General features: G+C 39.2%; 1 protein-coding gene across 1 annotated transcript; it reads left to right on the top strand.

Moving 5' to 3' along the window:
• Window positions 1–726: 726 nt before the first annotated feature.
• On the top strand, window positions 727–1,455 carry LOC112506098 (formin-like protein 7). Its single transcript, XM_025110127.1, has one exon. The coding sequence runs from the start codon at window positions 727–729 to the stop codon at window positions 1,453–1,455; it is 729 nt and encodes a 242-aa protein (XP_024965895.1).
• The last annotated feature ends 11,285 nt before the right edge of the window (window positions 1,456–12,740 follow it).

Raw genomic sequence — 12,740 nt, 5'->3', positions numbered from 1 at the left:
GGGGACACACATTTACATCCCTTCATCGGACTCTGAATCCGATGAAGAAGAAGTTCATGTAGCAACATCATGAGATAGTTCCTTGCTTGAGGGCTATCAAGGATGTGTTGGAAGTCCTCCCTTGCCTCATTTCACACAAGAGATCGATGGAGGCGCCTCTAGGACTGAGGTTCAACTTACAACATCTGTTGTTGTAGGGGTTACCCCACCAATAGCGGACTTGGTCACAAAGGCTGAGTTCCAAGCCTTTGCTGATTCAATTCAACGGTCCTTGGATGACCTTAAACTCAACTTGCCAGGGATTGCTGAATCCATTCCATCGATAGACCTTTCATCGATTCAACAATCACTTGCGTCCCTTGAGGCTAAATCGAGGGACAACACCACCCGCCTTCAAATATTTCAACAGTTGATGGTCCAACAACATAACTTCCTTTCCACCCTCTCATCCACCAGAAACCAGACCATCATTTCCACCCTTGCAACCCCAACGACCCAGATTTATGCGACCGATGAAGCCATGGCCTCCCTCACCAATCAAATAAACTCCCTAAACACTTCAATCGCCACCCCACCCACAACAAGCGTGCACCAACTCCCTCCTCCTAATAATGGAGAAAATTCGAAGAAGGAAGGCACTGAGGAAGTATCTTGCTTCTTTCAAGATGATGAAAAAGAGGAGCAGGGCCTCCTCCTCTATGAGCCGCCCCCTTAAGAGGCTGAGGCATGACGACCCAAACCAAGATGATCATGGTCTTGGTCCTCATGAGGGGGGAGAACTCGGCTCCAGCATCGATTGAAACTGCTGCACCACCACCTCCACCACCACAGATTCAACAAACCCAGCAAACCCAAGGAACCCAAGGAACTCAAGCAAGAGAACTAGGGGCTCGACCCTCTGAAGATGTACAAAATGTACATATTCCCTCTTCTTGCACCCAAGAACCTCTACCCACAACCAATGAGTTCTCACCAATTTTAGTGAGTTCTTCATCATCCGAAAACCCACCTTCACCTCAACAAGAAACAACCTTACCTTTAATCCCATCACCAACACCTCCTCCATCACCACCTCAACCAGAACCCTCCATTACCCCAACGAACCAACCACAACCTGAAGCCATACCTCCACCAGAATCTATCACCCAACCAACCCAACAGGTGCAAGCAGATGTCCCTTCCTCATCGAGGCAAGCTCCAACTCAAGGCAGAGCCGATGAAATCATCTCCAATTTTGAGTCGTTAAGGAGGCGTCCACCAATGCCTCGAAAGGAACCCGTCATGATGGAGAATATTCATCAATATCTCTACCATGACCGCGATGAACAGCTGCTCCTTAATCCTCCCAACCTATCTCCTGAGTCGATGGACCTGCTTCGTCATAGATTCGTGAGACATATGACATCTCCACCACAAATTCTCAAACGATGGAATCAAGACTGTCCTCGACATTAAGAGGAGAACCTTTGCCAATCGAGCTATCAAATATATCGAGTATACCGTGGAACGTGCACATGGGATAATCAGCGTCTTCAATGACAATGATCTAATAAATCTCAACCCATGGCACTTGATCGATCTCTATGGCCATACAGCTCAGCGACAGGACCAAGGGATAAGGTACGGGATGGCCAACAGAGTGATAGTAGAGACGATGGGAATCCTGGTCAAGTTCAGAGCAAAGTGTGACTTCCAAATCGCTCTTAAACTAGGTATTGAAAGACTCTCCTGCAAAACTCTGATTAAAGATTTTCCAGGCTTACAGGATAAGCGCTAAGCATCAGTCCTAGCTCAACCAGAACTCGGCTTGGTTTTCAAGAATGAGTATGGAGTTAAGAAATTCTTCAGACTGACTGAGGCCTTCAAGTATTCAACTAATACACTTGAATGGTTTCAGACAGTTATTTGAGAGAGGCTGGGCAGATCGCATGTGTCAATGAAGGAAGGACAAAAGCTCATCCATGGTATCTCCATATTAGTTCATTTCAGAGGACTAATGATGCATTTTGGAAAATATCAAGATGAGACCATGATTAAATTATTTCCATTATGTAATTTAATTTCTTTCATTTTTGTAAGAAATCATCCAACTCTTTAGTCCAATGAATTTTTTTGGCAAAAGGATGTTTTTCTAGACTAGCCTTTGTCTTTCATTATTCTTTCATTTGTTCATAGACTAGTCATTGTTTGTTTTTTCATTACTTAGGGGGAGATTGTTAGACCCCATCACTCGTACTTGTAAAAGTAATGAAAAACATACAAGTGTGAAAGAGCAGAAGGCCGATGGAAGGCTCACAAGGAAAAAGTCTAAGTGCCCTATACAACTAGAGATGCGATGAAGGTCCATAGGTGCGATAAACTGCGCATCTCCATAAACCCTCTGGTTACCAACACTTAGAATTTGCTACAACAGTTCAACCAGAGGTATTCATTCAAGAAGACCACAAGACTCATGGTTGCACACGTCCTCAAGAAGACAGCTGGAGATGGCAAATCAACAAATGGATTCTCATTTCCTTACTTAGCTTTATTTAATTTCCATATTTCTAGATTGCTTTCTTTCATAAAGAGATTTGCGATATATCTTTCATAGATAGCAATCTCCATATTTATATTAGTAGTATAAATAGGCCTTATCGTTTTTGTAATCGTTTATGCTTTCCAACCAATCATTTCAGTAATAGTGAATCATTTGACACTCAAATACATTCTTGTCACACCCCGCTAAAGCGGAAATACGGGGCGTAATAGGTAAGCATTTCATAGCCCATTCAATAGATAACACCAATAAATACGTAATCCATGAAAATTTACAATTCATCATTCTACTGTTCACGATGAAAATCAACATCATTTGCAAAAGAAGTTACAAGGCTTGTGAACAGGTGTTATCATAAAACGCTTCCAAAAACTTCCAATCTTACTTAATTTCCTAAAAAGCACGAAACATAAAATGACGTCAACTACAAAGAGTTGGTGAGTTCACGGGTTTTCATATGCACAAAAATATTCACATTGCATAAGTCATTACTTGCAAACTAATACATAACATGCACGATATAAATGTAAATTTTTCCATCGATGCTTAAAAACTTGAGACGCTACAGAGCCTTACCTGACCAATGTACCCCATTAGTCTACGAACTACAATAAGTTGCCCGTTCAGTCACTTAGGTACCGCGGTTCGTATCAGTACTACTTCAGCGGTGGCCCATTCACACACATCAGTAGACTATGAAAAACATAGGTAATGTGCACCCTTTTTTGGGTGGGACTGTCAACACAATAGCGGCTATCCACAATTACCACGGCCCGGGGACGTGCCCGAGTTAACTAGTAGCGTGTACGGATGGGGACTTTTTGAAATATCCTCTCAAGCACATCAATTTATCAATTATAGATAATGCATTAACAATCAATTTTTCATGATTTTCACAACTTTGACTAAACAGTTATTTAGTCCATTAGTTTTACAACTAAACAGTATAGTTTGCATTCTTTCATGCTTTTCCCCCAGTTAAAAATAAAAAAAGCAGTAAAAATGGGGTCGTGAAAACTCACAAGTTTGCAGATGAATATCCAAGATTTTGATGGCGATCAGAGCTCCAATGTCCACCCTACTTTCCTATTTAGCCCGAAATCCAATAGTTAGAGCACCTATCAGGTTTTACTAAAGATAAAGTGAGATTTATACCTTATGTAATGCCAATGAGTTTTTATAGATTAAAACTGATACCTTCCCAATAGTACAAAATTCATACATTTAAAGTTTAAAGCTTTTGCACCAAAAGTTAAAATTTGGACAGACATGCAATTTTCGATTTTTGGAATCTCGGTTTCACCAATCATTGTCAAAAGGAACCTTTCAAAAAAATCATTTTGGATATGCATGTACATCTCTACTTAACAACAACATTTTGCTCTGAAGTTTTACACTAAGCATTTAAATGCTCAAAAACTCAATATTTTTAGTGAATCTCAAAACAAATATACGACAGCTTAACCAGGTATATTCTAAAAGGAAAAACAGATTATTTGAGCTTTTAATTTTAGAAAATACAAACAGCAAATATGTTGACCAACAATCTGTTGGTTTCCAAAATATCATTTTTAATGATTAAATACTACATGCAATGCGATTTTCCCCATTTTCTTGAGTTCTAAGTTTGTAGATCATGGATTATCACCATTTTGGGAACATTTTCATATCTTGATGAATAATCTCCCATCTTAGACTCTACAGAAAATTTTGAGCTCAAAGAGGAGAATGAAGTATTAAGAAACGGGAAATATTATTGTAAAAGATTCAAAAATAATAAGACTAATCTTATTACCTTTTTGCTTGATTTTTCTTGAAGACTTGAATGTTCTTCAAGATTTAAAGAATCTAAGTAGATTTTAGAAATTGGATTCGGCTGTGTGGAAGTCGAGAGGTTTTAGTGAGAGAAAGAAAGTAAAATGAAAGTGTAATAGAATATTTTAAAAGAAGTGGGGTTTTTATATTAGAGTAAAGGGGCCGGCCCATTCAAGGCCCAACCACCTCATTTTCATTTTTATTTTCTTATAAAGCTACAGTCCAACTAAATGCTAGTTTAAATACATTTTTATCATTAATTGATAAAAATTATTCATTATTAATCAAAATTCCAAATATTGTAAAATTATTTGCATATTCCAATGAAACTTTTATATTTTAGAATTGGATTTTATAATATCAAATTTATTTATTTTAAGAGAATTTTTTTAAATATATTTGGTATTACATAAGTTACTTTATAAGTTACCCGTTGGGACAGGGTTTTCTGAACTATAATTTGGGAGCTAAGTCAATTGATTTCTAATCAACATGACTAGACCCTAATAAATTATAATCCTAAATATAATAACCCTTTAACGATGCTAACCTGACGCTCCGAAAATGACGGATGTCACAGTCTCCCCATGCCAGAAAAATTTCGTCCCGAAATTTGATTCATCAATTCTTAGCTTTGGACCTGTTTGTGAATAAGTGAGGATACTTGTTTTTCATAAAATACTCTCTTTCTCATGTGTACTCCGGTCCATGCCTCGAGATCCAATGAACTTTTACAATCAGAATCTTATTACGCCTCAACTGCTTGACTTCTCTACCCATGATTTCTGTCAGTTTTTCAACGAAGTGTAGATGATCATTAATTTGAACCTCTTCCAATGGTAGAACCAGTGTTTCATCGGTTAAACACTTTTTGAGATTTGATACATGAAATGTATCATGAATGGTGCTTAACTCCTATGGCAAATTTACCTTATATGCCACTGGTCAAACTCTTTCAGTTATTTCAAATGAACCAATATATCGGGGACCCAATTTGCCTTTTTTCCCAAAACGCATTATTTCTTTCTAATGTGAGACTTTTAAGGGTACTTTATCTCCCTTTTGGAATTCCAATGGTCTCCTCCGATTATCAGCATAATTTTTCTGACGATCTCTTGCAGCATTGAGTCGATCCTTAATAATTACAATCTTGTTAGTAGTTTCCTGAACTACATCAGGTCTTGTTAATTGCTGATCTCCGATTTCTAACCAACTGAGTGGGGATATGCACTTACCCCCATATAATGCTTCATAAGGTGCACACTGAATACCGGCATGATAGCTGTTATTGTATGCAAATTCAACTAACGGAAGGTGCGTATCCCAACTTCCACCAAAATCTATGGCGCACGCACGCAACATGTCTTCCAATGTCTGGATGGTTCTTTCCGTCTACCCATCCGTTTGAGGGTGGTATGAAGTACTTAAGTCTAGACGTGTACCCAACCCTTCTTGAAGTGATTGCCAAAATCTTGACGTAAATCGACTGTCTCTATCCGATATGATGGAAAGAGGTACCCCATGCCGGGTGATGATTTCATTTATGTAAATTTGTGCCAGCTTCTCCATCTTATAATCTTATCGGATTGGTAGGAAATGAGCAGATTTTATATGTCGATCTATGATTACCCAGATTGCATCATGCCTTTTCCCAGTCCTGGGCAACTTAGTTATGAAGTCCATTGATATTTGTTCCCATTTCCATTGGGGAATCTCAGGTTGCTGGAGTAGGCCGGATGGTTTTTGGTGTTCAGCCTTGCCCATTGCACAAGTTAAACACTTATTCACATACAAGGCAATGTCTTTCTTCATTCCAGGCCACCAATAGTGTTCCCTCAATTCCTTATACATCTTATCTGCTCCTGGGTGAATTGAATATTTTGATCGATGGGCTTCGTTCAGAATTATAGATCTAAGATTGCCAATCTTAGGAATCCAAACCCTATTTCCCAAGTAATTTACTCCATCGGACTTCAGTTGAAACTTAGTTTCCATGTGGTGTAGGGTCTTATTTTTTAAATTCTCTTCCTTCAATGCCTCTTTTTGATCTTCGAGAATCTGTGCTTTCAAACTCGTGGTTACTACTGCTCCCAAAGCTCGCACCCTTGTTGGCTTTACCCTTTCCTTCCTGCTCAAAGCATCAACTACTACATTAGCCTTGCCTGGATGGTACTTAATTTCACACTCATAATCACTGAGCAATTCAACCCATCTTCTTTGTCTCATATTTAGCATTTTCTAATTGAAGATGTGTTGAAGACTTTTGTGATCAGTGAACACAGTGCACTTGGTACCATAAAAGTAATGTCTCCAAATCTTAAGTGCAAATACTACGGCTCCTAATTCCAAATCATGCATAGTATAGTTCTTCTCATGCACTTTTAGTTGCCTTGAGGCATATGCAATGACTTTATCTTTTTGCATAAGTACGCATCCTAATCCTTGTGTGATGCATCACAATATACCACAAAGTTTTTCGAACCTTCTAGTAATGATAGAATAGGTGCATTATATAACCTGTGCTTAAGAGTCTCAAATGCTTCCTCTTGTTTCTCTCCCCAAACAAACTTCATGTCCTTCTGAGTTAAAGCTATGAGTGGTTGCGCAATCTTTGAAAAATTTGCAATGAATCATCGATAATAGTCTGTCAAACCAAGAAATTGGCGAATTTCTGTTGGGGTTCATGAGGTTTCCCATTTCTTAATGGCCTCAATCTTCGCAGGATCTACATGAATTCCTTTTTCATTAACCACATGACCAAAAAAATTTACTTCACGAATCCAGAATTCGCATTTGGAGAATTTTGCATACAATTTCTGGTCCCTAAGTAGCTCTAATATCTATCTTAGGTGTTGCTCATGATCCTTTTTGTTTCTTGAATAAATTAGTATGTCATCTATGAAGACAATTACAAATTTATTCAGGTATGGTCTGCAAACCCTATTCATTAGATCCATGAAAACAGCCGGGGCATTGGTTAACCCGAATGGCATAACCAAAAATTCATAATGGCCGTACCGAGTCCTAAATGTCGTTTTAGGGATGTCCTCTTCTTGAATTCTCACTTCATGATATCCTGATCGAAGATCAATCTTTGAAAAGTATACGGCACCTTGAAGTTGATCGAACAAATCATCGATTCTAGGAAGAGGATATCGATTCTTGATAGTTTTAAGCTCCCTATAGTCAATACACATCCGCATTGACCCATCTTTCTTCTTGACAAACAAAATCGATGCACCCCATGGTGAAAAACTAGGTCATATGAATCCTTTTTCTAACAACTCTTGGAGTTGTCCGGACATCTCTTGCATCTCTAATGGGGCCAATCGATATGGTGCCTTTGCCAATGGGGCAGCTCCAGGAATTAAGTCGATACCAAATTCGACTTGTGTAGGTGGGGGTAATCCTGGTAGGTCCTCGGGGAATACTTCAGGGAACTCCCGTACTATAGGGAAGTCTTCAATACTTCTCTCATTAACCTTCTTATCTATAATGTGTGCCAAAAATGCAACATAGTTCTTCTTTAAGTACTTCTGCATCTTCATGCATGATACGATCTTAATTTTCTGATCGGACTCCTCTCCTTGAATTATAAGTGCTTATCCTCTTTCTTGAGGAATTCGGATAATCTTTTCCGAACAAACTATTTCAGCTCGATTTTGGATAGCCAATCCGTGCCTATAACTTTATCAAAACTTCCTAATTCAATCGGAATAAGGTCTATGCTAAAATTCGTCTGAGCTAAGCTTAGAGTGCAGCCTATGATTATATCTATAGTCCTAATCTCTTGGCCATTGGCAAATTCTATTATGCAAACTTCTTTCATCCTTTGAGATTTTAAATTAATCTTTGGCCTAAAGTCTAAGGATACAAAACTTCTATCAGCTCCTGAGTCAAATAATACTGATGCAAATTCATTATATTAAGAGAAATGTACTTGTAACCACATTGGGATCATGCCTAGCCTCCCTTGCTCCAATTTCAAATGCTCCCCCCTATGCTTGACTTTCCGGGTTTCCTTGGTTAACTGGTCGAGCTTGATTAACATTTATTCCTTGCTTTCTCTTCGGACAAACATTTCTCATATGATCCGGACTCCACATTCAAAACTTAATCGCTTTCGGCAATCCTTTGTGGGATGACCCCCTCTATGGCACCTTTGACAAATGATGCAATTTTCCCAATGCGGAAATTTACATTTATTGCACTTAGACTTGGGTCTGTACCCCAAAGTTTCCTTCCGTTTTCCTCTTCTTGCCAAACCTTTCTCCAAATTTCTGGTTTCCAAATTCTTCCACCTTTCTTTTTCCTTTGTTGAACTCCCCAGACCGAATAGCATTATTTGTTAGCTTGGTCGCAATGTTTATTGCCTCCCGAAGAGTCTTTAGGTTTGCCGAAGTAATATTTCCTCGAATTTCTGGAGATAATCCCCATATATACCTCTCGATTTGGACCTCCTCAGGTGTCACCAGATGTGGCACTAAATTGGCTAACTCATGGAATCGAGTAGTATATGCAGCTATGTTTTCCCCTTTCATCTCATGATTCCATAACTCCATTTCCAACTTTTGGAGTTCACTTCTTGGACAATATTCGTCCTTAAGTAGTTTCTTGAACTCCTCCCATGAGAGTTGATTGGATGCTTCTCGACCCCTAGTCTGAACTAATGTGTTCCACCATGTCAAAGCCCTGCCTTGTAGTAAGCATGCAACATATTCTACTTTGTTTGCTTCTAGGCATTTGCTGATATGGAGACTCCATACCTTCAATCCAAGTTAGTAATCCTACGACTCCCTCAGTTCCATGAAATTCCTTCAGGTTGCAGGATCTGAAGGATCTATAGGTGCATTCCCTAGATGTCCTAGGCTTAGAACTGGTAGGTTGGTTAGCATTCAGACCTGCAGCCACCTGACTGACTATATTAGGAAGCGCAGCCAAGAGTTGGTCTGACACGAGTCGTGCAACTTCAGGGTTTTCTCTTCTTGGCGGCATTTTCTAAGGCATGATAAAAGAGAATCTCATCATTTTTATAGCAATATCATGGACAATAATTTCTTATCAACATAATGATGCATAGGATAAGGTATCATTGAAGCAATCACATGATCAAACATAAATTTTATATTCACCCAAAATTCAGTACATTCAGATGATTTCAAAAGACACTAAGGGTTTTCAAACGATTACAATCCCTCCAAACAGATATTAAATCCCAACAAAAGAGTAGTGATTCTAATACTAATCATTGCTTCTAAAGCAGCATCCAACAAATTAGCATTACTAGTACTAGTACCATCAACACACTCGCCACTAAACATCTATATAGTCTCCTAATCTCTCGTCTTGCAGCGATGACAGCATCCGAGTTTCTCATCATAAGCTGGTGATGTATCTCCAATACATCGGACAGGTTATTCAAGATGAAGTGGTGATATCCCAGCCGGGTCTGGTGTGTTTGAGTTTCCGATGCAATACCCCGTACCCACTCTCGTTCATCAAGAGTCATCCCCTGGGTGTAGGATATAGGTACTCCAGTCACCACTCGCGAATGCTATGGTTGGGATGCCTCTCCTCTTGCTCTATTAAAGTTCTCGAAAGTCACCCGTTGAGGTAGTGGCACTCTTTTCCTAGCCGTGACCCTAATCCCTGAACCATGAAATGTTTGAGGTGGAACATCGGGCATTGGCTCCGATGGAAGTAACGCTGATGGAGGTGGTAAAGCAGGTGTCTCACTAGTTGCTGTGTCATCGAGATCATATGGGTCTACATCTTCATTGATCGATAAATTCCTTCTAGATTGACCACCCACGTAACCACATTCGTCTGCTGAATATTCACTAGGAATAGATGATGACATAGTGATCTATAATATTGGCAAACTTAATTACTAGACACATCATCAATAAAACGCTTAAGGTCAAGACAAGAGTTGCTATGTAGAGGCATAGGATAGAAAACAAATTAGAGCTTCTGGATGACCAGAGCCTCTAGTTGACCAGAGCCTCTGGTTGACCAGAGCCTCTGGTTGACCAGAGCCTCTAGTTGTATTACCAGAGCTTCTGGTCAAAGTCCTTATACTTGGAACAACATTTGACTTTTAGCTCTTCGTCCTCTAGTTCAACATTCACTTAGCGAACCGATGAATCCCTTTCCATCGATCTCTGGTTCCTCATACTTAGTAAACCGATGGATCTCCTTCCATCGATCTTCTCATACTTAGCAAACCGATGGATCGCCTTCCATCAATCTCTGGTTCCTCATGCTCAGCAAACCGATGGATCACCTTCCATCGATATCTGGTTCCTCATACTTACCAAACCGATGGATCGCCTTCCATCGATCGTCTCATACTTAGCAAACCGATGGATCACCTTCCATCGATCTCTGGTTCCTCATGCAGACTTACTAAATATCTTCCTTTGGTGGACCAGAGCCTCTGGTTCCTCTAACCAGAGCTTCTGGATCTCAAGGTCAAGCCAACCAGAGCTTCTGGACGCCCTTCAGTTATATATGTTGTAACCCAGATMTGACAATAGAACAATTTAACAAGGAAAATCAAGAGAGATTTGTAGAAGAAGAAGATAAATAGAAATCGACGGCGCTTTCTTTATTGAATGGAAAATTACAAACTCTCAAGAACCCTAATCGACTCTCATAAGATATATCTGAATCTATGTGTTTACAATGAATTTTTTATTTGCTCTCGTCTATTTTTCTATACCTGAAACACTACTTATATAGGCAATAATTCATGATAATCTGAATAAGATAAGTATTATCCAGAATAGGATTTGCCTTATCCAGAATAGGATTGGTGAAGATAGTCATCTGAAAGACCAGAGGATAGATCAATCACAGAAGCTCTGTTAAAACAGCAAGAGGCTCTGGTCACAGAGGCTCTGGTTTATTCAACCAGAGGTGCTCTGGTCCTAAATGACTTAGAGTCCAGAGGCTCTGGTTAATACAACCAGAGGCTCTAATCATTCACACTTAGTCGAATTTAGAACTTAGAGAACAGAGACTCTGGCGTCTCTCACAGAGGCTCTGGTGCTAATCATAAAGGCTCAGATCTCACAGAGGCTCTGGTGCTAAACACAGAGGCTCTGGTCGACCAGACTTCGACGTTTTGGCACAGCGGCTGGTCTTCTTCCGGACTTAGACTTTTTGGCACATCATCATCTTCATTTGTTCCATCCTTAGCCCCGATTGCTTAATAAAACTTTTTGAGATAATTATTAGTATCAATTTGATGCTAACAATCTCCCCCCAAAGTTTTATGAAGCGAGCATCTTCATGAAGTCTTCATGTCTTCTCCCCTCTACTTTCTTCAGAAAAGCTTTAGTGTGCTTGGTATGAATGGAATATTCAAGCTCCCCCTGAATGTAGCTCTTTGTTCTTCATTTTCAATTCTTGGATCAAATCAGATTCAATGTGAATGCAGCACCACTGATTGCACACGATGCAGCTTTAATCTGCCCATAATTCAGCACAAACTTTGACGCCCAGAACAGCCACTCACCCCAAGAGTAGCAAATTCATCCAAAAAGGGATAGATAAATGTGTGAATTACTTGACAAAACAGTGCAAACAGTCTTATGACAAAGAAACTTTCATTGAACCGCAAGTTGAGTAGGAATTCAACTTTAGAGCTTGATTCAATTGAAAATAACTTGAATAACCGAAGCAAACACCATTAGAATTGAGAACCGGAGAGAAAAATTAACACTTAAGCTTTAAGACTCCAAGAAACAGCAGGTGAATATATAAGAAAATCGACAGAATTGCTGTTAATGCTTCTAAGGGCAAAACATGAATGAATTTTGCCATAAACATGTAGAATTGGTGAGAACAGGCAAGAAAAAGTTTAAGCTATTATAGATTCAAATCCACAAAGAGAGATGATGAATAAATACTCAAGATATTGGTGATAAATATATGTTTGGCAAATAAACCACTGATTGCCTTAGGCTGAGTACCATGAACTCTTGCTAAAACGCCTACGCGTAGATTTGACAAAATCAAAGTTCAATAAGTCGACTGACTCCAAGAAACTCTATTGACCTCAGGATCAAAAAGGTTCGAATTCATCCAAGAACAAATCCCTTAAAAAGGAATTTGATTAAACGTTTAAACATATGATGAAATCAGAGTTTTTGGGACCAAACTGCAGTCGAACAAGAAGAAGTTCATGAGAGTATCCTTCAATAAAATTGAATCTACTGCCAGAAAGATCGTATCGATAGAAATTAATCGATTTGGCTCTGATACCACTTGTTGTAACCCAGATCTGACAATAGAACAATTTAACAAGGAAAATCAAGAGAGATTTGTAGAAGAAGAAGATAAATAGAAATCGACGGCGCTTTCTTTATTGAATGGAAAA

The sequence above is a fragment of the Cynara cardunculus genome (assembly GCF_001531365.2).
Source record: "Cynara cardunculus var. scolymus isolate 2C chromosome LG 2, CcrdV1, whole genome shotgun sequence".
NCBI classification, from domain to species: Eukaryota; Viridiplantae; Streptophyta; class Magnoliopsida; order Asterales; family Asteraceae; genus Cynara; species Cynara cardunculus.
This window is presented reverse-complemented; position numbering and strand designations above follow the sequence as displayed.